The sequence below is a fragment of the Podarcis gaigeae genome (genome assembly GCF_964106915.1).
Source record: "Podarcis gaigeae genome assembly, chromosome: 15".
Lineage (NCBI taxonomy): Eukaryota > Metazoa > Chordata > Lepidosauria > Squamata > Lacertidae > Podarcis > Podarcis gaigeae.
The window spans coordinates 41,680,680-41,707,990 of NC_139692.1; the positions used below are offsets into that span (position 1 = coordinate 41,680,680).

General features: G+C 43.9%; 1 protein-coding gene across 1 annotated transcript; it reads right to left on the reverse strand.

Annotated features, from left to right (window-relative positions):
- Nucleotides 1-846: 846 nt before the first annotated feature.
- RAD51C (RAD51 paralog C) lies at nt 847-27,253 on the reverse strand. Its single transcript, XM_083715247.1, has 9 exons — nt 26,743-27,253; nt 23,573-23,834; nt 22,928-23,094; nt 22,472-22,605; nt 19,475-19,606; nt 15,041-15,107; nt 8,884-8,944; nt 6,449-6,509; nt 847-1,181 (listed from the first exon to the last, which is right to left on the reverse strand). Exons 1-9 carry the CDS (start codon nt 26,861-26,863, stop codon nt 1,074-1,076), a joined length of 1,113 nt encoding a protein of 370 aa, XP_083571373.1. The 5' UTR covers nt 26,864-27,253; the 3' UTR covers nt 847-1,073.
- Nucleotides 27,254-27,311: the final 58 nt, after the last annotated feature.

A 27,311-nucleotide genomic window follows, 5' to 3' on the forward strand; every position in this document is an offset into this window, starting at 1 on the left:
AGCATTATCAGAGTTCAAGGATGCATTTTAGCCAGGCAACAACACTAAACAAAGGTGTGAAGGCAGGCCAGCAAGGGATGTTCCACCTGGAGAGAGTGTGTGTGTGGCCTGGGGAGGGTCCCAAGGGCTGGGCAGCAAGGTCTGGAGGGCCACATTTGGTGTGTGGCTTTGAGGTTCCCTACCTCTGGACTTCATGATAGTTCCAGTAAGTCCTTCCTGGCATTGAAGGCCTGGCTGCCACAGAGTTGAACCCCGCAAGTGGCTGAAGTTTGCCTTTCTGCTGCACAGCAAATATCTCATATCAGCCAGTTTCCTATCCTCCATTCTAAGAAAACCGGAGAACAAGTTTGTGGCACTGTAAAGACTACAGGCATGCCCTGGATGTATTGCAGGTTCAGTTCCAGACCACAATAACGTGAATATTGCAATAAAGCAAGTCACACATTTTTTTGTTTTTTTTGTTTCCCAGTGCATATAAAGGTTATGTTTACACTATACTATGGTCAGAATTAAGCCAGGTCCTGCTGGCTGCAGGGGTGGAAGGGGAAAAAACCAGCTCCATCCCCAGCGAGTTCCATTTCTGTGGTTAGAAGAGAAGTGGTGACAGGGGGTGGGGGGGCTTCCTTCCCCTGGAAGTAGCTGGGCTGCCTTGCAGTTGCCCCCACATCCTTGTAAGGAGCAATATCTGCGAGGCACAATAAAGCGAGAAGCAATAAAACAAGGTATGCCTGTATAGATAAATTATTTCAGAGAACAAGCTTTTGTGGGCTACAGTATACTTCACCATTAATTTTATGGCATGGGACTCTTTGCTACCAAACACCTACCTCTCTGGAAACTGGTAACTAGTTGTTTTAAATATATACATTTTCAAGCTTTATTTAGAAAGAAAAAGAGTGGGGTCCAGGGGTGAGTGATGGGAGACATGGAGGGGAGATAAAAAATCACACCATGGTATGGATTAACAGTAAACAAATTCCCTACCCCACCCCCCAAATGAAATAGTCTCTTGAACACTCTGAAGTTCTTCTTCAATGCAAACCGTTTTCAAACAGAGCTGCTACTGCTCCAGGTCAATTTTCTTCCATCTGTTCTGTCCGTGGTCTTTTACGAGGGTTTGCTTCACTTTCTGCCGGCGTAAGGTTTGGAGATGGAAGCTGAACATCTCTGAATCCATGAGTCTGTAGAGAAGACAAAGAATAAAGTAACAGAACAGTTGGAAAGCTGCAAATAAACTAAAATTTTAGGGATTCAGCAGTATTCCCATAGATCAGGAGTAGTTTGGTAATGGGGCTCAGCCCTTTTCCCCATCCATTTCACCTCTGCATCCAGGCAATGGTCCAGGGACTTCACATTTCCCGATTCAGATGTTATAGAGAAACAGAACCGAGTGTCATTGGCATACGGATGGCACCTTTGCCCCAAAACTCATGACTGCTCCCAATGGCTTTATCATGTGAATTATTAAATAGCACCAGAGATAAGATCGTCCCCTGTGTCACCCAATAGCATAGCTGCCAGGGGGCCTAAAGGTGCTCTCTCAATGATATTCTGTGGCCTCTGTCTTGAAGGTAGGATTGGAACCACTGTAACACAGTGCCCCCAATTCCCATTCCCTGGAGCCGGTCCAGGGAGAAACCATGGTCAATGGCATCAAGTGCTGACAAGAGATCAAGGAACAGGAGCAAGGTCGCACTCCCACTGTCCCACTCTGCAGGGTGACCAAGGCTGACACAATTCCGTGGCCAGGACTGAACCTAGGTGGGAATGAATCTAAATAATCTGTGTACTCCAAGAATGTCTGCAGAGTGCTGCTCCTTCTGTTCCACCATCTTCAGCCATGCTATTCCCTGAAATGACCCCCACTCACCCAAGAATGGTCCTTTCTTACTTGTTGCTCCTTACGTTTAGAACCGCTACCCCCAATACTTCCACAATGACACTCACCTCCCTCCCTTCATTCCTATCTCCCTTCAAAACTTAACTTTTTCATGGTGTTCACAGCATTCCCAAGCCCTAAATGATCTACTGCAGGGGTAGCCAACACAGTACACCCCCCAAATGTTGGTAAACTACAACTCCCAACATCACTGACAACTGACCAGACTGTTTTGGGCTGATAGGAGTTGCAGTCCAACAATGTCTGGAGGCCACCCCATTGGTTACTTCTGCCCAGGTTTTAACTAGGCCAATTTAAATAACTACATGTTCTTATACTTTATCCTTGCCTCTAGGTTTTTCACTCTGTCTACCTTATTTATTTAAAACATTTATATCCCATCTTTCCCCAAATTAGTCTTAAGCCAACCAATGACATCCCTACTAAAAATAAAATTGAAATTGCAAAGCCCAAATGGAAGAAAATGATGCGAAGAAACGAAACCTATAAAAGCCACAGCAGGAGACAAAACAGTAACTGCAATTAGCACATTATATCGCCAGAGTAAAACTGTAACAATCAACTATAATCGCTAATAATTAAAGGCCAGGGGCCTTTCTAAAATAAAATGAAAAGGTCTTTGCCATCTGCTAAAATGCCATAAGGGAGAGGCAAGACAATGGGAAGAATTCAACATGGCATAAGCAGAAGCCTTTGCGCAAGGCTTCCGCTGATGGGACTCATTAGCTGAATCCCGCATTCCATACAATACATTCAGAGCACATCTGTACCAATTTCACAGTCACAGCTTCCTCCAAAGAACCCTGGGAATTGTACTTTATCCCTCCCAAAGCCACAACTCCTAGCAACCTTCATGAACTGCATTTCCCAGGATCCTTTGGGGAAGCCATGTACTTCAAATGTATGGTCTGAATGTGCCACCTTTCTTCCTATATACAGAAAAGGTGTGTGTGTGGAGGGGGGGCTCTAGGTGGCATCTGGAGCAAGCAGAGACGACAGCCCTTAAGGTGTGTGTGTATACACATACCCATTCTGTTGTCAGGCCTGTTCTGAGAAAGGTGAAGCACACTTCAGGTGGCTACCAATTGCTCAAGGAAGCAGTAAAGTTGTTTCAGAAAAGATGACATTTCAAGCTGGCTGAGTGTGAAACATCAGGTGGAATTACTATCTGGTGTGACTTTTACAAAATGCCAGGAGGTCCTACGAGCAAGACCAACTTGATCCGTAATGAAAACAGCAAGTGTTTCTTTCTTGCTGATCTCTGGGAACTTTCAGCATGCTGCATTACAAACTGTCTTGCCGTGTGTGGCAAATCAGGTCATTCTTTTTAAGAGACATGCCAGAAGGGCAAAATCTAGACAAGATGCCCCTGCTGTTTTGCCATTAAGTGTTTGAGTCTATGAAGTGCATAATCAAAAGGTTTAATGTTTCACTACTGCTATGACACCCCTTTCACTGCAAATGTCAGTAGAGTCTGGTTCATTAGGCCAATTGAGGTACTGTCCCACCAAGCTCAGTTTGCCCTCACCAGCCAACTAGCCCATGGGGGCAACCCAGTCAGATGGGTGGGGTATTATTATTATTATTATTGCCTGCCATCTTCCTCCTCTTTAGCCTCAGCGTTGTGCCTTGTAGAACTCAGCAGGGAGGAGGACAGGGACAAAACAAGAATAATCTAGCTCTGCCTGCCATTGGCTCTGGCTCCACCTGTTGGGATCCCAGCCTTTTGCCCCATCAATCACCATGGCCACCAGCCACCCACTTGCAAATGTCATATCCTCCCTCAGCTTGCTCCTGAAACCAAGTTTGTTCAAGCAAAAGTATTCTAGCTGTTATATAAGCAGATGAGCTAAAAATTATGCAGAGTAACAGTGGCACTTGAAATTCATTTTTTTAATATAATGACTTTTATTGCAAAACATTTTACATACAACAATGAAGAAAGGACTCCAGACTAAACATACCCAACTCCCTCAACCGTTCCTCATACAGAATGATTTTTGGACTCTTTGTCATCCTGGTCACCCACCTCAGCACATTCCAGCTTATCAATATCTTTCTTAAACTGTGGTGCCCAGAAGTGGACACAGAACTCCAGGTGGGGTCTGATCAAATTATAATAGAGTGGTACTATTAATTCCCTTTATCTGGACACTATACTTCTGTTGATTGCATCATCCTTAGCTGGTTATGCCTTTGCCAAAATGAATGTCACCTATTAAATTAACTCCAGCTACTTCCTAGACATTGTGAGATCTTTGATCTTTAATTTTTCTAATAAAGCTTGACCTCTTACTGGTAAGTAACTTTTAAGCAGCCTTTATAGCATACATTTGCCTGAATAAGTACATGGAGAGACCACAGCTTTTCACAACCGTTCTTACAGCATTTGGCAAAGTCTCGCACGGTACAAATTTAGAAACCACCCAAATTCTACAGACTGGAGGGTGGGTGAATGAGCAAGAGACAACTTATTTAAAAAAACAAAAAAACTCTTGATCAGCAACAAACCTTCTGTTTTGAAGATGTAAGCATTCTCTGGCCATCTACAGATGGGACCTGTTCTCACTGCACAGTTTTTTAGAAAATGGAAAAAACACCCGCCAGTTCAAAGCATCTTATCCAGGAACCCCTAGTGCAGAACTTAGCACTTTGAAGGTTTTAAAAAATGTTCAGCATGAAATAATAATGCTCCATTATTCTCGAGCCAGGTAGGTACGCTAAGCTAAATACTGTGACCTTATGTATAACAACGGAAGAAACCGTAACTTTGTACTGTACACAATTTTAAAGCACATTAATTCCTCCAAAGAATCCTGGGAGCTGTAAGTTGTTAAGGGCACTGGACATTATAGCTCTATGAGGAATAGACTACAGATCTCAGGAGTCTAGGGGGTAGGGATCATGTGTGGTGTGTACACAGCCTGTGTGTCATTAAATACACGAGGTTGTAGATCAAGGTGGTATCTTTTATTTTACCAGCATTGACTATGGCGGGTGGGGAAGGGTTCCTTGGGAGGAAGGGCAGGATCAATAAATAACAATGCTTTTAAGCTTCTCACAAGCAAAATGGAAAATTTTCCATTACCATTTCTTGGTGTCCAGCACAACTCTGAAGTGGAGCTTGAAACCTATCATATTTAGCAACAACCATTGTTCCACAAAATGCTGTGACATTGCCTTTACTCTGTGCCTTGCTCTGTATAACCATGAGGACAACAACATTACCCTGAAATGAAAGAGGCGACCAACTGTCTTGCCAAGAAACAAATGGGAGGCAGCTTCCAGTAAAAGACCAAAGAGTTTGTAAATTTCATGGCTCTGCTCAGAACTGTGTGGTTAATTAAGAACACAGATTTCTACAGATGCGCTCTCTGAATCATACACTCTGCTGCACTGATCAAGCTGGCTAAGGATAAACAACAACACCCCCCCCCCCGTTAAAAAAGTGGGTGGAGAAAAGAAATAAATGTTCGTGTTTTTAATCTGCATTTTTAATCACTTTACTGTGCACATTTGGTTTTTAAAACTACATTATTTCAGCTGTATTTTTCATAGATACTTTACATGCTTTTAAGCAAACTGCTTTGAGAAGAGCCTGCTAAATCAGGCCAATGGCCCATCCAGTCCAGCAAACTTTCTCACCGTACTGTATTTTGTTGATGGCTGGAGTGCTGTGAAGCAAGCAAGCCACATAAAGCTTTAGAGAGGCTGGTAACGGCACATCTCCAAAGCAGTCTTACTCCAAGAACTGAAAGGTCGCATTTTTATCCCCCCAAAGCCTCAGTACTCAAAAGGCAGCGTTTTCACCCTAAAAAATACCAAAAACGTAAGAAATGCTATGGCAACATGTTACCAGGAGCACACATGGCAAGTGAACAGTTACAATGTGGTAAGCTATGCTCTTGACATTTGAAGAGAAGAGTTTAAAATTGGTTCTGCTTGCTTGGCTCTGTCTTCTGCAAAAGCTGCCCATTACGACAAGAAAGTGCGGCTATCACAATATTTGCTGAAGGATTATTTCTAAGGCCTAGGGACGCAGGAAGGCAGCAATCTTCTTCTCCAACCTATATTCCTCAAAATCAGCACAGCTTCTTTTTCACTGCAGTTCAGTTTCCACCAAATACAACGCTTTTCATTCCGCTGTCCATTATTTAATAGAGACTGCCTAACATGCATAACAATTCACGTAACTTAGATTCATTTTGTCATAAAGCAAACTTGAAAAGCTTGTTTAAAAAGGTAATTAATTACGTATCCTTTGCAAACTTCAAAAGCAACGAAGTGAATTAATACCAATCGTCTTTGCTTGGCTGGCTTCTGTTCCTGTCCACAAACAAACACAAAAACTGGTAAATTCTGAAGGAGGTGGGGGTCTAAAAAAAAAAGAGACGTCCCTACTTGAATTGAGCCACTACGAACATTTCTGCTATTGGCTCACCTTGGAAGACTTGCAGCTGCTCCAAAAGCACAATTTTAAGTATACCCTGCCCCTCACTTTTCAGCTCCTAATCCTGGCCCTGCTCCCGCCATCCGCAATGTACTTACCGTTACACAAAATGGAACAGTTGATTCCTTCTGACTTGGCGACTTGTACAGCGTTGCCAATCTGTATAGGATGGAAGTCATTGTGATTTCAGTGACATTGCTCCCTTGTTTAGCTCATGTTACATTTACAAATATTTGACAGCACGTGCGCATAACACCATGGCAGACCAGTGTAGGGCACCCTCCCTGCACCAGTCAGGGCCCCTCCTGATGACATCAATCCCTGGCTACTGGGCTATGCTGGCTGCTAGAGATTGCTATCTAACATTTGGGAAGATACCAGGTTGAGCAAGACTAGTACGGCAAGTGCAGCTTCATTGGTAAGCTGCTTCGCCAGTCAGCCAAAGGGCACAATTCACCCAGGAAGTTCTTCTGCATAAATTCTGATGATCAGGAGCTGTGCAAAAATAATATGATGTCCCACACGTTTTATTGTTTCCTTTTACACCCTGCCTTCCTGCCAATCAACCACGGGCGGTTTGTGAGGTCCCATTCATTTTAGTAGGCCCTCTGTACAGAACATTTTCCAAAATATGAAAAATGACACCTATATAGATCAGGGATCCCAAAGCTTTTTGAGCCAATGGGTACCAGTCATAAAATGGCTGCTGTGGGGGCATGGTATAACAAAAACTGGATGCCATATTGAAAAAAGAAGAGAGACTGGAGCACAGAATGATGTGGGCCTTCACCCTATGCAATCAATGGCAGAAAGGCATCTACACCAGTGACTGCTGTACTTGCTCACAGAGAGAAGCTCTTTGCACCGCTCCTCAGCAGAAAATGAGAGGAAAGGTGTCAACTTCTGGCATCCTACGAAAACTGGGAAGGTGTAAGGGTGTGTGTTCCATGTAGGAGAAACTGAATCAGTGCAGCCAGGAACTGAGAAGGAAGAGCAAACATTCTCATGCACTGCGGATTTTTAGTGGAGATTTATTGGAACCTTTGCAGGCACCCTAAGATGTGTCCGTGGACACCATTGCTGGTAACTACTGGAATAAATGGGTGGTCTCAAAACGGTGAAGACCACCGGAAACAATACACTTATGACATGAGCAGCAAGTATTTTGCAGCCTGTGACAGGCGGGCCCCACAAGGCTGACAACACATAGAAGAGATGCTTGAAGAAGGGAAGGGGGGAAAGGCTGTAGCAAGCCGTTTCCTCCTTTGTGTTTCTGCAGTTGCCGGTTGCAATTTAGAGTCTGTTAGCCATGTTGGGCACTTTTCAAAATGAAAAGGCGGGATATAAACTATTTTAAATTAAGCAGAATGGCGTTCATTTGTTTCACCCCAGAGTCTTGGGGTGTGTGCGTGTCAGGAACTGCCTGCTGAAACCCAAAGTGGGGAGAAAGTGAAGCCTTTGTCCTCATCACTCCCCGGGAAAATATTCTGCCTTGCTCTGAGATAACCTGCCAAGGTTGCTGTTAATTATTTTTAGGGCTTCGGCTGCTTCTCCTTCCCCTCAGTGCCATTCTATTAGAAAGCAAGTAATTACCGCCCGAGGAAGATTACCACTTCACATTAGCTGCAGAGGGAATTCCTTAGAACATTTAAATTGGTGGGTTGTACTTTACAGAATAGCCTTAATCTTGAGACACCCTAAGCCATGTTTTTAAGAGGCTCTTGGTTGGAGTTCTGCTGGGTGCCTCTGACTCAACAGGGGGGCCCGTTCTCACGGAAACAGAGGCCCCCCGCTCATAATTAAGTACTGACACATTTCCAGCACTGGAGGGGGAAGAGAGGAGAGGAAGGTATGAGGTTTATGCTAAACAGGCGCAGTGGACAAGGCTGCCTTAATACTCCAGATGTCTGACAAGCTATGCAGCAAGAATGTACGTAGAGTGTGAGCTTGAGAACCATTTGCACCATTTATAGAGGCAAGTCTTACATTGTTAACAGCCGTTACGAGAGAGATCTTCTCTTCCATCTGATCTCTGCATTGCTAAATACAGTGCCTCTCACTCTCCCTGCCTTTACAAGCTGAATTACTAGAAGGGTTGCTAAACATTTTTATTTATGAAATAGGGAGGTTTTACATCTGGTTATACCAAGTTGGACTGTAGAGACAGGTGGGCTATGCACTAGGGACAGGTGAATACAAGGTTCCCCTCAGGTTTCTCATTTTTCCAATCACAAGTTTATTTCTCATCATCATTTCACATTTTTTTAAGGTCTCATTCTGTATTTTAACACAAATATCTTCTAATATACACTTTTATATGCTCTCTCTCCTGCTGCACACATTTTTGCAAAGAAATTTCCCCTAAAAGAATACATTTTTCTATATTCTTTTCAACAATATATGCATTTTTATGGTCAGTTTACCCCAGTATGTGCTGAATCACATGCAGCCTGGGAATTCATTCCTGGGCTCTGATTAACTTCAGAAGAGGAAGACACCCACTGGATCAGTTCACGTGTTTTTCGTTTCTTACCTGTGTTTGTTGTCCCAATGCAGGATTAAGCGGACAGTAGCTACATGCCCCCAGCTTTCTCCTAGTGTGTGAGAGAGACAGATAAATATTGTGATGCCTTCCTGCACAGGTGGGGGGACTCAGGTTTAGGAGAGAAACGTGGACGTCCAGGCTTCTCTATCTGGCCATTGAAAACCTCCCCTGGTCACAGGGGTGCCACCCCACCCTCAGGACTGTGGGTGCCCGCCACCGCAAGGCAGAAGTTGCGGCAGTCGGCGGTTCCTCTTCCTCTCCACAGACAGCGGGCCACCCTTTTTCGTAGGGAGGGGCTCAGACTCAGAGGCAAAGAGACTCTGCCTCTGAGGCCCACCTCCCACCCCCTGGAAAAGGGTGCCTTGCTGGCTGGCTGCAGAGGCAGAACAGAACTGCTTCTCTCTTGGAGGCAGTGATGCTGCTGCCTGCCAGCTCTTCTCATTGGCTTGTGGGTGCCCAGCCCCCACAATGATCTCATTGTGGGTAACCAATCACCACCACCACCCCTGGAGTTAGCTCCTATGCCTGGTCACACTCCTAATGGCCCTGCTTTGCACCTTCCTCAAATGCTATTTGTCTGGTGGGAATGTTTCCTTGAACGCAATAATGCCTCTTGCCTGCCTGGATGGAGACTAGCTTGCCAGATGGAGTGGAGTCACAATGCTAGCTTCCTGGCAGGTGTGTTGCCGCCTCTTATCAGGAAGGAGAGTGAGAGGCATGAGGCAGTGGGAAACTTGGTGTGGTGCAAGTGTGCCTATGGGAGCCATCAAACTGGGTCAAGTGCTGCGCCCCAGGAATGTCTTACTGGTTGGGAAAGCAGATTGTGCATAACAACGAATTATGTCCACGCACCCATGTGCTTTTTGCACATCCCTCTGAACGAGCTGAATTTTTGAGCATTATTCCAAAAAGAAAGAAAAAACCAAGACCAAGAACAACCCTGCAAAAACAAAGGAACAGCTAATGCAGAAAAACTGTGCAAAGAGCACCAGAAAGTAGATAATGACATGCAAAAATCAGCTGCAGAGGAACTTCAGGCTCTTTAAAACCTGACAAACTGATGTGGCTTCTGACAGAAAGCAATCTCATTATTTGAGCTCATTTCTGACCATGTCATTTGATTTCCAGACAGATTTATTGAGCCCGTCTCCCTACAACCCATTCTAGACAGTGCGCCCATAAGTCAGGAGATGGATTGGATTTTAAAGCAGGTCATTTAAAGGAAAATACTATGAGCAGTCCCCCTCCCCCCCCAATTTGTCTCCAGAATCACCAAGTTGGTGCATCTGTCAGCCTCCGGGGCGGGTGGATCTAGTGGAACATCTTCATTACCACATACAGAGGGAGAAGCGTATCATTCCAGCGGGAAGAATTATCAAAATTAAATGTCTAGACCCCAGAGGCATCTTGGCAACCTTCATCACTACGCCAGCGTGAGATTTAACGTTTGGAAGTCGAGATTAGAGTATGAATTATACAAATGAGTGCCATTTCCATTTCAAACCATATTTCTTTGCTGGGGTGGTGGTGGATGGTTTTACGCTCCATGGCAAAAAGCGCTACTAAAATTAAACTGGAGAGAGATAACAATATTTGACCTCATTATTAAGTATGCCAAGTAAAAACCATCTAGGATCATCCATTTTGGAGCCCAGTGTGTGAAAGGCTTCTCAGCCTAACCTAATCCTCGCAATGCCTAGGAGATTTCCCCCTCCCCCTAAATAATTAAGAAGCTCTATTTAAAAATGCTAAGAAAAACTAAGATTTGCGGATTTTGAACAACCTTTGCAGAGGAAACTATTTCAGAATCTATTGCAGAACATAAAAAATCTAAAGAGCCCTGTTGGATCAGGCCATAGGCCCAGCTAGTCCATCACCCTATTCCAGGGGTCTGCAACCTGCGGCTCCGGAGCCACATGTGGCTCTTTTACACCTTTGCCGCGGCTCTGGGGCGGATACTAACGAAGGGAGGAGGCGCATTGTGCGCCCCGACACTCCCCACTGTGGCAGGCGCTGTACTGGCTGTGACGTCGCATGGGGGCGGTGTGTGCGTTAGTCACGCACCGTCCCGACGTCACCTTCCCGCCCGCTACATTGTAAGGGGCATGTACGCTGGTCACTGTTTTGAAGGGGAGTGAAGAACACATATACACAAAATGTAACTTGTTAATTTAACGTTTATTTCTATGAGGAGGAGTAATTCTGAGGGGTCAAACAAAGAAATAATTAAAAAGTGACAAAAAAGTTATTTTTATAATGACGAGTTTTGCGGCTCCCAGTTTTTTTTTTCTTCGGAAATGGGTCCAAGTGGCTCTTTTTGTCTTAAAGGTTGCAGACCCCTGCCCTATTCTCACATTGGCCAACCAGATCTACCAATGGGAAGCCTCCTTTCAATTCCCAGCAACTGGTATTCAGAGGCATACCACCTCTGATAGGAGGTAGAACTTCAAAACTGCGGTAGTAGCCACTGATAGCTTTATCCTCCATGATTTTGTCTAGACTTTTTTTTTAAAGCCACCCAAGTTGGTGGCCATTGCTCAGTCTCATGAGAGTGAATTCCATCGTTCTTTTATTTTCTTTTGCGTGTTCAGTTTTCTAAAAGTTTTGCTTTCTGAAGGCCCATAAATTAAGCCTAACAAGCAAGTGATAGCATGGATGAAAAGACCTGCTACTTGGGGTGGGAACAAAAACAAAGTTGGTCGTTATCGACGGATTTGCTGCTGCTGCCACCACCACCACCACCAGAAAGGAGGAAAGGGAAAACACATAAGACATGGGAGGAAGCAAAAACAGTGTTATTTCAAATTATAATCTTCCTTTCTCTAACCCAGCATGTTGCATCTAAAAACAACAGAACTGTTCATTAATAACTACAGTGCCACAGAGATGGGGATAATAATATTGTTCCCATTTTACAAAGGGAAAACTGAAGCTCACAGGAGATACCACTTTAGAGACGCAACCCAGGACAAGTTTAAGAAACATCAGAAAAGCCTGCCCCACTGCAGAGCTCACAAGCAGGACTTGAGCAAAACAGCAGTCTCCCTTTCTGTGATTTCCAGCAACTAGTATTCAGGAGCATACGGCCTCCGACAGTGGAGGTAGAACATAGCCATTGAGGTTAGTAATCACTGATAGCCTTGCCCTCCATGAATTTGCCTAAACCTCTTTTAAAGCCATGCAAGCTTGTCTATGAAAACCCAATAAAATGCCCCCAACACAGTCCTAGGTCCTCTGCGTGGGGCAGATCAAGCCTAGGATTGCTTCCCTCCCTCCCTGGTCTCAGTCTGCTTCCTTTTCTGATTTCCCAGAAGGGCAAGAGAGAAAGACACAGCAAGGAACACAGCAGTTGAAGAGGAAAACCCGTCATTTGCTTACCCAAGTCACTATTTTCCTTCCCTAAGGCTGTTCCAGGAACATGATGGGATAGAGAGGATTGGCAGCTAAGGGACCAGATAGCACCCCTCAGGGAGTTGGAGTCAGCCCATGGACTGCCAGCTGCCGACCCTTAAATCCATTAGCTTTAATTTGCTTTGTAGTCTGATTGTCTGCCAAAAATCATGTATACAGCAGGGGGAAGGCAAGCACACTGAAGACAAAAGGTCAGTGTTTGAAAGCAAGGTCTTTATCTGCATGCACATTCCAGACCCGACATCCTCCAAGGGCATGCTTTTTTATTTTGTTCAATTTATCTTAAATCTCTGCCAAGCGGTTGAAGTGCTGAACACACACATTAAGGGATGCTCTTGCCTTTGTGTGTCTCTCAACGCCCCCTCCCCCGACCCCAATAATCAAGGGAATCATTACGTGATTCAGACACTGAAGGAATGCTTTGCTTTCAATTGCAAGAAGAAGAATTGTCTATTTTTTTTAAAGAAGAAGTAGTCTGGTATTCAGTTTTCACTATAAAGCTGCAAAGCACCTGGCTTTTAAGTCAGGATTTTATACCCATTTGGAAAATGGATTTGGACCAGTTCTATGCAGAGCAAGATGCCTTTGTTAAGATCACCAGGGAGACCTGGCATCTGATGAAGTTGGTGACGGCTGCCACAGTTAATACCAAACGTTTTCCTGGCGGCAGCCGTGCCCGTGCATCATAGACTTTGGAATGTGCACTTCCAAGACCCACAATAATTATGTGGTGGTGGTGGGAAATGGACTGGGGGTGGGGAAGGGTGCTTTATTGAGCATTTATCCAGATTTGCTTGCAGGGAAATTAGACGGTGCTTGCTACCTAATGAGCATTTACTCCACAATTTCTTTGTGGGGAGGTTAGATGACGTTGTGTCAAAGCAAGCTTCCCTATCACTTTCCTTATTGCAAGAAGTCAGGTATTTTCAGGAAAAGAGAATTTACCAATATGCGACGGAATCCTGACAGGAAACACTAGCAGCGTAGAAGCAACTATGTTTTCTCACAGAACTGTCAACCAAGTAAAGAATTCTAGCTAATATAACTGATCTAACAGCAGGCGATCGACTTATTAAACTTAAGAATGTACATAGTACCCAAATCTCAACACAAGAGTTTTTTGAGGCTGAAGACCAAAGATTATCTCCTAAAACCTGAAATCGAGGACATGATTTTAAGGAAAGGAATTTAACACAACCTCAAGTAAAGAAGCCTACTCTTTGAAATGTCTTGGGAATATGTAGTGCTGTAGGGAGAGAAGCGCATTTATCCATCTCTGATTTTGCATCTTTGTTTATGGGCTTGTGGAATAAAATCCTTTCATTTCTCTATTTTCTAGCTTTTGGTAGAAACCTGTGCTCAGTTAACAACTATCTTTTTAAACAGTGTCTCATACTTTGTGACTATAAATACACAAATGAGTGACATTTGCTTCGCTCTCCAAAATTTGGGACTTCTACATTCTAGACAGTTGTACAGAATGTCTTACAAAGGGACGAGACACAATGAAAGAACACACTCCAATTTCCTGTGCCTACCTCTAATTTGAATTGCCCAGGTTCATATCCTTACAAGCACATCTTGATGCTGAACATTATTTAATTAAAAAAGAAAAGAATAAGCCAGAGGAGAGCATAATTAAAAATGTTACCGATCATCTCTAAAAACAGTGTCAATTAAAAATCAAAACAAAAGCCTGCTCCTTGAGGGCCTTCAAAAAGCCTTTATTTCAGTTCACAGTGAGTTTATTCAGAGATGCTCAAGAGCTATGTTGTTCATGTTGATATGAGCTGGTTTCATACCAGCATGAACACAGCAAGCTTTCCTGAAACTGTGCATAAGAAGAGAGCAAGCTGCTTTATAGCAGGCCAAACTTATTACCCATTGAGCCCAGTATTGTGTATCCTGGCTGGGAATGCATCTCCAACGTCACAGGCAGTAGCCGCTGGTATCCACTGAGACTGGCGGGGCAGAAAGCAGGGAGCCCAACAGGTGGAGACAGAGCCAGTAAGAGGCAAAGTCAACTAATTCTACTTTCATCCCCATCCTCCTCCTCCTCCCTGCTGGGTTTCAAGAGCAACACTGAGACTAAGGAGGAGGAGGGGGAAACTGACAGCCAGGGCTGGTTGGAAGTCAGAGGACAGACAGGTGGAAACTTGCTGAAGGCAAGATTAAGGCTGGTGGAGCAGTGCCCCATTGATCCCAATTATCATTATTATTTTATTATCATCTATTAATTTATATACCTCTTACATGGTAAAATGGCTTCTAAGCAGTTTACAAGGATATAATCCACTGGTCTCAGGCAGGGAGGTCTTTGCTGAAGTGTCCTCAATTTCAACCTTCTTTTGTTTTCTGAAGGATGCCTCAAAGCCAGTCAGGTTTTTTTCTTGCTAGGATACTCCCTCAGTATCCCTCAGGGATACCTTTGCTCTGAGAATGCCCAATATTAACTGAGAAGTCTGCAGTTCAAGGTACCAGTTTCCAGGATCACAGCAGCACATATTTGTGCCAGCTGGTGCAATCACAGGACTTGGCCCCGAGAATCAGGAGCTATAACCATGGAGCTCCTGGTTTGCATAGGACATTCTCTGTGCAAAGTTATCTTCAGACAGAATCACCGGGGAAACAAGATTGGCTGACATGGTTCTTTTGTTCATGGTGCTTGAAAGAAAAACCTGGTCTGTATAAAGCAGAAAAAAGCATCCTTCAACTTGCAGTATAAAACACTTACCCAAGGCAGGTACCAAAGAGGAATGGCCATGTTCAAGTCTTGTTGTCATTTGATTGGTCAACACAACCTGGGGGGGAAAGCAGTTGGGGGTGAAGAGGGAGAAAAAACCCCATCAAATATGGTTAACACACTAAGGGGAAAGAGACTTGTGGCTGAACTCCAACTAGGGAGTTGCAAATATTCACACGTTAGGCAAAATTGCATACAAGATGTGCATATTAGGAGAAATTTGCACTAAGGTCAGATTTACGCTATACATTTCAAAACTACAATACCACTTTAAATAGCCGTCGCTTCCCCCAAAGAATTCTGGGAGTTGTAGTTTGTTAAGGGTGATGAGAGTTATTAGGAGAACCCTATTCCCCCCCCCCCAAACATAAGCATGAAGCAAGCACAAGAGCAGTCTCCCCTCCTGTGGTTTCTAGTAACTAGAAGCATTTACTGCCTCCAGCCACGGAGGCAGAGCATAGCCATTGATAGCCTTATCCTCCATGAATTGGGCCCAAGCATCTTTTAAAGCCATCCAAATTGCTGGCCATCACTTGTGGGAGCGAGTTACTAGTCATGATGGCAATAGACTGCCTCCAACATATAGACTGCCTCCAACATCAGAGGCAGCATGCTTCCAAGCAGCTACTGTTTGCTGTGTCCAGTGTGGTCTTGCCACTGGTTTGGGAAGTGGTGAGCACACTGTCAGCCACGATCCGTATCTATCTTGTTGTTTCTTATGGAATGCTGTGTTTTGAGCATTCCTCCGCCGGCAACCAAATTGAGAAAGAGCAGCCTAGTCACATTTTAAACTGGTAATATATACACAGCCCAAGAGTTGGAAAGGGCTATTGCCCTCAGGTCCTGCTTTGGGGCTTCCCAGAGGCATCTTCATGAAAACAGGATGTTGCACTATATATCCCTTTGGTCTGATCCAGTGGGGCTCTTTCTATGTTATACTTCCTTCCCGACATTATCTGAGTAGCGGGGTTTATTTTTAGTAGTGCAGCAATAAAAAAGAAATCCCAGCGTGCTCCCAGAATTGCAGCTTGAGGAGGAGCAAGAGTTACCTGGAGACAGAGAGGAGAGGCAGACAAGCACCATTCCAGAACTTGCGTAAGCTTCGTTCCTGAACAATCCCTTTCTACATGCCAGGTTTAAAAAAAGCCCACCTATAAATAGGCTACACAGCTCATGCCTGCCCTCAGCTGGCACAAAGCTGGCCCTGTCTGCAGCACCTTTCAGTGGAGGTCAAAGGCTGCAACAACAAAGGAAATCGGCAAGGCAGGATGCTAAGGATTTTCTCCCACAGACATCTCCTCCCCCCGCAAGCAAGCAAAGTGGCTTTTCTCTGAGTGACCAGCTGCAAGTCTTTTTGCAAAGGCCAGGGGTTAATTTTCTTTAAACATAATTATCAGTGGAAGGCAGGAAACTCTTTAACCCGCTTTTGAAATATGTGGGCGTTTGCTGTGAGGGGAGAAAGAAGATCCACCCACACATTTTCTCCTGAGCTTTGAAATTGGCTGTTACCATGTTTGAAAGGACAGCAGGAGGCTGTCACAAGCCAGAGCCTTTCAGTGATATGGGATTTCGGGGGGTAGGAATTCCTACGCAAATGAGGGTAGTTTGAATCAGAAAATACTCGGTTTGCATAGAAAAATATCCTCATGCTCCCAGAGCAGGGATGAGGAACCTGCGGCCTTCAAAATGCTATTAGACTACAGCTCTCATCACCCAACCCCTGGTAATTGCTGGCTGCTGACAGGAGAAGTCCAAGAGCACATTGGCAAAGTTTTTGTGGCTTGGGCCGGTTCACAGTCCCGCAGATGCCGCTGTGGGCTGGAGTGTGCGCACACGCAAGCGCTATTTCCGGCACTCATTCCAGCACAGAGGAGGCGTGCACAGCTTCCCACTGGCTGCAGGAGCTTCCTGCAATCAATAGGAAGCCAGCGAGCATTGCGGAAGGCGGTACCTGCTCTGCTAAGTACCGGTTTAGCACTGAGCACGGGAGCCGACTAAGCATGCAGCGGGGGTCCATGGGCCAGTTAAATGACCCTCATGGGCCGCTTGTGGCTCATGGGCCTTAGGTTGCTGACCTTCAAGTTTCTCTTCCCTAGAGCAGGGGTGGGGGAAGCTTTATGGTGTGGTTTTTCTCTTCTGGGAAAACATCTGGGTGGGAGGGCAGGTGTGGGGCCAGAGGCATTAGTGGGCAGAGCAGTTCATGAACATGTTTACCTTTGTACGTAGGTTAGTTTCTTCACAATCTCAAACAACTCCCTATCCTTCTTCCAGAAAAGCAAGACACGTTATCAGAGTTCAAGCACATTCCAACCAAGGAAGAACACTCATGGAGGTTGCTCCATGGAAGTTGCTCATGGAAGTATGATCTGGAGAGTCCCAAGAACCAAGCAAAGGGGTTTGGATGGTCACATTCAGCCCCGGAACCTGAGTTTCCTCCATTCCTGCCCTACAAAGCGATCTAATTTAGCTGGTTATTTCACTTTTATTTATCATTAATAAAGCTAAAAAATTTGAAACTGACAAGTTTGCCTAACTTACATCATTATTACTAATGAACTTCTAAAATGGGTAGATTTCACCAGAAAAAATAAAAGCACTGGAAAACTTCCAATTCTGGAAAACTTTCCATCTCACATCACTGGAGCTTTCCTAGTCGCCGTGACTCAGCAGTGAAAAGTCCCTGCCCAGGGCAGTCTGCCCGTTATCTGTCTTGCTAACTTTCAGAAAGCAGATCAATGGCAATATTATTTCAGAGTGTTTTCAAATAAAGTAGATGGAATTTTAATCAGCAGAATCAGTGTCTTTGATTCTTGTCTTGGGGCATTTTATTGATGTTGGGGATTGTATTTAAGTTCTTGCTGTTTTATTGTTCAGCGTAATGTGAGCCACTCACAGAAAGCAGAGTAGAAAAGCAATAAAATTTATTTGATAGATTTATATCCAAAATGGAACACATGGCGTAATACAGCAGCAATAAAATGCCATGATCATAATAAAACAATTTTTTTAACCAACACATGAAGCAAACAACAAACCAGATGAAAACGAAATAAAGGAATGAATAAAAACGACATTACAAAAAACCCACACCCAACAATGATTAAACTCTGTAGAACTGCACAGCAGATATGTGTAAGACACCACAAAGGTGTATTAAGACAGACCCATCATTGTTGGAAGAATTCCCTCCCCCTTATTTTTTAAATACAGTGGTGCCTCGCAAGACGAAATTAATCCGTTCCGTGAGGCTCTTCGTATAGCGTTTTTTTCGTCTTGCAAAGCAAGCCCATTGACAGTTTAGCGGATTAGCGCTATTAGCAGTTTAGCGGCTTATCAGCTTAGCGGATCAGCTGATAAGCGGCTGAGCTGCTTAGAAAAAGGGGGGGAAAGGGGGGAAACCCGCAGGAACTCGCAAGACATTTTCGTCTTGTGAAGCAAGCCCATAGGGGAATTCGTTTCGCGAAGCGCCTCCAAAACGGAAAACCCTTTCATCTAGCGGGTTTTCCGTCTTGCGAGGCGTTCGTCTTGCGGGGCACCACTGTGAGGTGGTAAAAAATGATAAGGATTGGAAGGATGGACACCGACCACTTATCCACCAGTGGTTGGGATATCTCATTGTCTTTTGTACACTTGAACGCGTGACATATAATCATCCATTTTATTTAGATTCCTCTTTAGATTGCCTACATTAAGATATATGTTTAAACCAGCTGGCATTTATTATTATTATTATTATTACTACCCCAATTACTGTATTTTTCGCCCTATAGGGCGCACTTTTTCCCCTCCAAAAATGAAGGGGAAATGTGTGTGCGTCCTATGGGGCGAATGCAGGCTTTCGCTGAAGCCTGGAGAGCGAGAGGGGTCGGTGCGCACCAACCCCTCTCGCTCTCCAGGCTTCAGGAAGCTCTCCGCTAGCCGTGGGAGAGCTCCACGAAGCCGCACCCAGAAGCTTGGGGTGTGCTGAGCTCAGCACGCCCCAGGCTTCCGGCTTCGCGCAGCTCTCCGCTAGTCGTGGGAGAGCTGTGTGAAGTCGCAAAGCTCTCCCACGGCTTGCGGATAGCAGCCTATTCTGGGGGTCAGGGGAATTTTTTTCTTTATCCCCCCCCAAAAAAAACCCTAGGTGCGTCCTATGGGCCGGTGCGCCCTATGGGGCGAAAAATACGGTATTTTTGCTTCCTTCAAGCATAGATTCTGGTACCCAGTTTAGAATTTAGTGTTATAGGAATCTCAACATTCCATTTTAAAAGAAGCATGCCCCTTCAGTTTTACTCTGTAGCCAACTCTTGCGCAGCAGTTTAAACCACATTTCGTTCAGTGCTTAGTAACCTGTATGTTGCAAAACAACATTTATGATTGCCCCCACCTCATAAAACAACAACAACAACAACAACAACAACAACAACAACAACAACAACAACTCACAGCTAGTGTGTGATCATTTGCAATACTGATCAGCTGCTGGGCCAAGCCGTTCAAGAGCCTTGTTCGCAGTGAGAGATCCTCAATGTCATGGCGGAAAGGGAAGGCAACTCCATCAATCACAACCAATCGTACCTAACAGCAGGATATAAAACACAGCAAGCTGCTCTTCTCAGAACTCAGTGTCAGGGAAGCATATGAGCCGCCTGTGCACATTTAAAAATAAATAAATAAATAAATACAAAAGATAGATAAAAGATTGAAGTGGCCCTTAATAAACAAGGAAAAAATATGAGTAATTATAGGTGCACACTTTAGGCATGTAGGAGGGAGGGGTGCTCTTGTGTTCAGGTCATGCTTGAGGATTTCCCACAGGTATTTGGATGGCTCCTATCAGAATTAGATGCTGAACTGGATGTGCCGTCGGCCTGATCCAGCAGGCTCTTCTTATGTTCTTACAACTCCCAGCACCCTTAACAAACCACAGTTCCCAGGATTCTTGGGTGCTTGTGTGTGCTTTAAACGTAAGACATGTATGCGGAAAAAGGTAATACAAGACTAGATGGGCAAATAAACTGAGCCAGTAATAAGGCAGCTTCCACAGATGTTCCACAACATCTGTCTTTTAAAGGCTTCACCAGAACCTGACTTTATGTTTCAAACTTCTCTATGCAATTGTAAATTGTACAGGCTAAAAACCTCCTCTCTTTCGAACAAAAGCCAAGTTTTTCACGATGATATACATGTAGCTCCCCACCCCCCATTTGTGCAATAAACCTGCAGGCACTCCAATAACAAATACACACATTAAAATACATCCTATGCTGTGGAGCCTCTTACCTCCCTTCTGGATATTTGCTTTTGCCTAACTGATTCATTCATAATTCTGAAGGAAGTCAGCTAGAATTGCTCAGGGCTCAATGCGATCACCATGCTTAATTACGATTTATTAGCATTCCTTTGCTGTTGCTACTTTTGCTGCAAAAATTCTTCACCCACCACAAGTAAGCCAGCCCTGCTGTGCATTTACCAGCTCAGCTGCCTGGGAATACTCAACTTCCAAGACAAGCATACCTAGAACAGCCTGTGCTTGCTCTACATAAAAGAGAGATTGGAAAATCAAATTATGACATAGAAATCGTTTACAACCCTCCCTGGGATAGCAAAAAGCCCTAAAGCCAGAGTGCTTTGTACCGTGTCTAGCTCAATGCTGTTTACACCACTGACCTTCAACGAGTGGGTAGGGACCCACTACTGGGTCGCAGCCTGATCTAAGGTGGATCACAGCAGCAGTACCAGGACCATGCAATTATATGGTAGATTAAGAAATAGATCCCCAAATGCTTGAGTTAAGGTGGGACATGGATGTGCAAAGTTTGAATACTACTGCTTCACACTAACTGGCAGCAGGTACTCCTTGTTTTATTAACTCTCTGACACTTCTGGTACGTTCGAACAACGCTTCCAGCAGATTGCAGAAACTTGCTTCATGGTTCCCCACAGCACCACGTGCTGCAGGTTTAACACATATCAACCTCCAAGCTATTTTCCACTGATGTGTAGAGTCAATAGATACAAGGACGGGACTGTGTCCTTTAATAGCTGCTGCTGTTCTGCCCAGTGATAAGAGAATATTCCAAGCTTATCACTTCTCCAGAGAGGACAGCAATAACAACAAACCCCAAACACACACATAATTACACAGACCACCACTCCCTTCTCTCTTCCCCCCCAAGCCTATACTATATACAACATTAAAGTCTCACATTGAATATAACTGATCTGTAGACTTTATGATCTGAAAATAGAGATGATGTATGGACTTTTAACCCAAGAAAATATTTAATACACACAGACCACCACCACACAATGTACATACATAGCTTATCTAACTTAGAACACACACTGGCCATAGCTGTCAACTTTTCCCTTTTCTTGCGAGGAATCCTATTCGGAATAAGGGAATTTCCCTTTAAAAAAAGTTGACAGCTATGACACTGGCTACAGTAGTAGTAATGGTGACGATAGAGACGCCATGGTTATGCCAAGCCTCTGGTGCAACAGAGAGAAGTAGCAGGCATAGAAATAGCTGGTGTCAAGTGGTCCAGAAACCTCTGGTCTAGGCAACATGTTTTCGTTATTTTTATTTAAAATATTTATATCCCCACACCTCTTAACTATGCTGATTCATGATATGGCTAACAAATACAAAATCTTCAAGCAAACACAGGTTGAGGCTAAGCATGCCTTGTTCCAAAGAGTGAAGGGAAGATTAGTGTGCAAGAATTCACAGGTAAGAGGGGAAAAGAAAGCAGGTGAGCACACAACAAAATGGGAGAATTGTGTAAGCGTGAAAAGATTACGCAACACCACATCTGCCTTGTGTCGTATCTGTCTTTAACCCCATTAACGTCAGTGGGTTTAAGCATGCCTAACTCAGTTGGGAGCGAGCTTTAAGTAAACTTGGTGTGGTAGGCAAGGAAATAAAAGGGGGGCCCTCCAGATTAGTTTTTTTGCAGGCATCTTCTGCAACATGTTATTGATGCAATAGTAATGCATTAATGGTGATTCTATACTGGGTGGTCCACACTTTATTAGATATTCGGTGGTGCTTTCCCATTGTTACTGCATTACTGCTGTCTGGAGGGGCACCCTTGTACTATAGCGCAAGAGAAGTATGACAAATTGGAACATTTGTAGCATGACATGTTTGTTACAGAATTTCAGCAGTAAGTTGCAGGAAACAAAGAGTATGCCTGTCCCAAAACTTTTCCAGGCATGAGTAACGCTGAAAGTTGAATCATGTATGCCAACCTCAAATCATGAGCGCCAATAATCATCAATGCACAATTAAAAAAGACACCTAGAGTATAATACACAATCTGACCTCAGTCCAGTCAAACTAGCAATGCAGCCCAGATCAAATGCATCAGAGAAAACAAGTAACTTCCCCTCACACACAGTATATTTTTTTCGCTCTCATTTACAGAATCTCCCTACCTTTGGATGCCCAGAAAGGAAGTCTGGGAGGAGGTGCACCTGTGCCAGAAGCTCCACATAGTCATGGCAACGGAAGTAAAAGATATGAGAAAGAATATTTTCAAGGGAGAAAGTCTCCAGTGCTGTTTGACGGTCTGAAGGAAATATGAATCTATGTTGAACACATTTGTAAAACCATGACATTCGTTCCCCAGCCTGTCCCTTACACATAGAGATAGCTATGTAGAGCAAGGCATGTGGAGTGACTTAATTCCTGGCTATAGAAGTCAACAGGACATTCTCAGTGTAGCGGTAGAAGACATCTAGGCAGAGGGCAAGACAATGTTCCCCTCCTAATCCCCTCCTATCTGGCCATGAGGGCCAGATAAAGATGCCTGGAGGGCTTCATTTGGTCTCCAGACCTGATGTTACACCCCGCCCCCAAGCCTTAGGTGGGCATATAGCTTGATAATAAACCTTCTTCCGGATGTGTTTCAGCAATAAGCCGGCAATGCTCAACACAGGCGGTTGCCATATCTGCGACTCGGTCTACCATAAAGCTCCCTTCGGTGTCTATGAAAACAGCTTCTCCATCAAGCCCTCCGAAGCATTCTGGAATCTGCACGTCCACCACTAGTTGCATGCTGAGAAAGAGGACATAAAGACATGGTCACAGGGAGAAAGATAGATCAATAAATAAGGGTTACTAAAAGCATACCCCCCCCCCCAGCTCATGAGTGGCGGAATCTCCCCACCCTCCTCTTTTGGCAGAGAGAGCGGGAGAAGCCAGACAGGAAAAGACACTACAAAGAAATTTATGCAATGTGGAATGGGCAACTGGGCATTGTCTGCAGGTTTAGAAAACACCCACCGTGAGAAAATAAAGCACTAAGTACTGAACGTGTTTGCTTACCTAATTGGAAGCAAGTTCCGCTGAAACAAATGGGAGCAACAGGGGAAGATGCACTTCCACTGAGCTATGGACTCTTCTGAGCAAGATCCACCAGGGCTAAAATGAAGAGCTACCATGACCATAGTCTACCCCTCCCCCCCCCAGACTATAGTGAATCGTGAGAAGTGCAGGAAAGCCTTTTAAATATGAGTTTTGGCAGCAGTTCTCACCATAGTTGTGTTTTGCCGACTCCTGGCACTCCGCAGATCTCTGTGATTTTTGTCAGCTGAATGCCCCCTCCCAGGATACCATCCAGTTCAGAGCAAAAGGTTATAATGAAACCATGAGCTTGCTCCTCTTCCAGAAGTTCAAGGGCTGTGTACTTCTTGGCTGGTGCCTGATCCAACCCCACAGTGTTTGCTTCAATGCCATGTCGTTCCCGTTTGATCACTTGCAGAATTTCTAAGGCCTCCTGTTTTGAAATCCCAACTTCTGGAAAAAAAACAAAATACAGTAGATTTTAATTTTCTGAAAAGCAAAGGACAGTAAGGGAAGGGTCGTAGCTCAGTAGAGAACATCTACTTAGCATGATGACAGTCCCAGGTTCACCCTCTGGCATCTCCAACTAGGGCTGGACAATATTGAGTTATGTGGACCAGTGGTCTGAGACAATAGAAGGCAAATTTTAATGCATTCTGCTAACTAATACTGTCCATAATTTTGCCACTGACAGTTACTGGGCAAATCAAAGTAGGGAATTAAAATGGTTCCCTTCTTTTCCTTGTGCAAATACCCTGAAGTTAACGTTGTAAGGTTTGACTGACTGAAAACATAATATTTTGCTGAAGGTTTATTACTTTTTTTAAAAAAAAAGAGTAATTGTGATTCTTTAATGGTGATGTTTAACTGCATTTGACTGACTGCATCTAATATATACTCTAATGCATCTTTTATGTTCAATTGCAAAATCACAAGTTACAAATTACTTATTAAGGGGGGTTGGGAACTCACCAAAATACAAATATCCCTGTTTGCAATACATTTTGGCAACTGTTTTGATTATATACATTTTCTTTTTTCAGTCTGTAATTTTAGGCATTTGCACATTATCCAAATAAATGCAATGCATTACAAAAATAACTAGTAAAGAGGACTGGAAATCAGAGTATCTACTTTTGAAGTGCAATATAATAGTGACATCTAGTGGTTATGAACACCAAGTGACAAATTAACAGTGCAATCTTATTCATCATCTCAGAAGCAGGCCCCACTGAGGTAAATGGGATTTACTCACAGGATAAACTGCCTACACTAGGAAACATTTGTATTATTAAATTTATATTCCACTTTTCCTTCAAGGAGTTCAAGGCATTATACACAGCTCTCTCCTTTCCGTTTTGCCTTCATAATAACCCTATGAGGTAGGTTAGACTGAGATTGGCCCAAGGTCACCCAGAGAGCTATTCTGCGGTAGCTCCCCGTTTTATTTATGTATTTGCTGAATTTATAAACAGTACCGCCTTACACCCAGAGGTCTCAGGGTGGTTCACAGAAAATGTTTGCGGAATGCTGTCCCCAGGAAGTATTGCCTGGCACCTTCGCCACTTATCTTTAGGCACCAGGCAAAAACTTTTCTCTATACCCAGGGCTTTAACTATCTGAGGCCTTTAAGAAGTGAGTGTGATGTTTTAAATGTATTTCTCTTTCCTCTTGGTTTCAATGTACATAGGTGGGCTTTATCACTTGTTTATTTGTTGGTTTGGATTGCCCTGATCAAGATAGTGACCAACAAATATAGTAACAATAACAATGGAGATTTGAACCCAGGCCTCCCAGGTGACCAACACTACAACCACAACTACAAAACTTTGGTTCGATGCACAAAATGCAGATTTCCTGAATAGTATTTCTGTCTATATACAAAAAGACCACTAGCTGATTCCTTTCAAGCCAACAGCTTGTTTTCAGTGGGATCCTGTGTATTTCAACATGATCCTGCTGCAGGTCTGCTCAGAAGTCCCACCAAGTTCAATGTCATGTATTACTCCCACTGTAAATTAGGAGTTTAGGATTCCTGTGCAGCCTTAATGAACTGATCAAAGTTTTTGTTAGTGGCTCAACCAAGAATTAGGCTTAGAAAAAAACTTCAAGGTCCCTACCATCTTTCCATGTTGAAAAGATCAGTTTTTAAAGCCTCAATAGGGCAGAACCAGATCCCTTTCTGACACCACACAAAGCTTTATGTATTTTTTTTAAATTAAGACTTCTGAGAGCATTATTATATAAGGATATATCTATTATATAAGGAATGATAATGATGGATACCACAAAGCTTTTTTTTTTAAAAAAACCCTTGATTACCATATTTAATAATGCTTTCCAAGTCTTCATTTTTGAAGCTCTGTGGTTATTATTTGTATTAATATGTATAGATACCACACAAAGTGTTTTTGGTTTATTAAATTAAGATTTGTAAAGCATTAAATAAGGATACAACACCACAGAAAGCTGTAAACAAACACGTTGAGTGCTACTAAATAGATCACTAATATCACATAAAGCTTTTTAATTAACACTTGAGAAATCTTTACTACTAATCAACAATGGGAGCTATTGATTGCTAGCCGCACTCCTGAGCAGATCCAACAGGATCATCCCAAAGCCCTTTGATTTTAACAAGTTTTAACACAAAATTACTAACACTGGATATCCAACCACTGATGTCAACGGGTCTACTATTAATTATAACTAAAGGTGGATATCAAATATTGGGGTCCCGGTCTCTACTCCTTGCAGTTACGACGTTATGATGGGTGGATTGGCAGGCAATTGATTTCAATAGGCCTACTCTCAACTATGACTCAGGCTGGGATATATTATCATGTTATCGTTTTTTATTATGAGGAGGAACAGGGCCGGATTTAGGTTTGATGAGGCCCTGAGCTACTGAAGGTAATGGGGCCCTTTATATGTCCAGCTGTTCTTTGTGAACAAATTGCCTGTGTTTTTTGTTTTGAAGATATGCTATATGGTAATTTATGAACCTAATAGGTATCTAAAGCCATTTGCACATCACAAAATATGTCCATCATAGGAGCCTACACAACACAGTATGTAGGTTTTGTTTTTTATCCTATATTTTAGAAATGTACATCCACTTTTTTTTCACCCTTTAAATTTTTTGGGGGGGTCCCCACTCGGGGCCCTAATCTATTTATATAATTTTGTTTAGCTTATACGTAAATCCTGGAGGAGCATTTGTGAGGAGAGGACGCCTGGCACCTAAACCGAGACAAGGCTGGCTGAGGGGGGAAATTAAAAAATTGGCGGGAAGCGTTTGCGCGGGAAAACGTCTTTCTCCTCAGCGACTGCGTTTTCGCCGCCGCCTCTTCGTCGGTACCTTTGCTGAGCTGACAGGGCCCGACCTCGACCACTTCTTGGGCTGTCTGGAAGCCGGCAGCCACTAACTTCTCCCGGAGACTCGGCGGCAAAGGGAAGCTGCCCACGTCCCTCGGCTCCATGATGGAGGAGGAGGAGAAGGCGGTCCTCCATTCCTCTCAGCCCGGCCCCCTTTTTGGAGCGGCATTTTTCTCCTCCCACAGGGGAAGAAGTAGTATAGTACTAGTAGCTTCTGAGGAGAGGAGACGGGCACAGGGTTGCAACTGACTTACTGACTTTTGGCAGTATTATATATCCCATTGAAGTCAATGGGGCTAGCTCCTGGGGAGCCGTGTATAATACAGTCGCAACCCTGCGCCCGCTGAACAGGGCAGGAAATCCCATTTGATTCAATGGGGGTTACTGCTGAGGAGACAAACATGGGGTTGCTACCCTGGCGCCCGCTTGCATTGGGAGTAAATCCCATTTAAATCATAGTGTGGTTTACCACCCTGCGCCATCTTAAAAAGGCAGTAAATCGCATTTAATTCCGTGTGACTTACTTCTGAGGAGACAAAGATGAAGCTGCAA

Excerpts from the sequence above, each read along its gene's own strand:
- RAD51C (XM_083715247.1), bottom strand. The coding sequence starts at position 26,863 with ATGGAGCCGAGGGACGTGGGCAGCTTCCCTTTGCCGCCGAGTCTCCGG. Across the intron at positions 23,835-26,742 it reads GCCCTGTCAGCTCAGCAAAG|AAGTTGGGATTTCAAAACAG; the intron begins GTACCGACGAAG and ends TTTTTTTTCCAG. Across the intron at positions 1,182-6,448 it reads CTGTTCCATTTTGTGTAACG|ACTCATGGATTCAGAGATGT; the intron begins GTAAGTACATTG and ends TCTTCTCTACAG.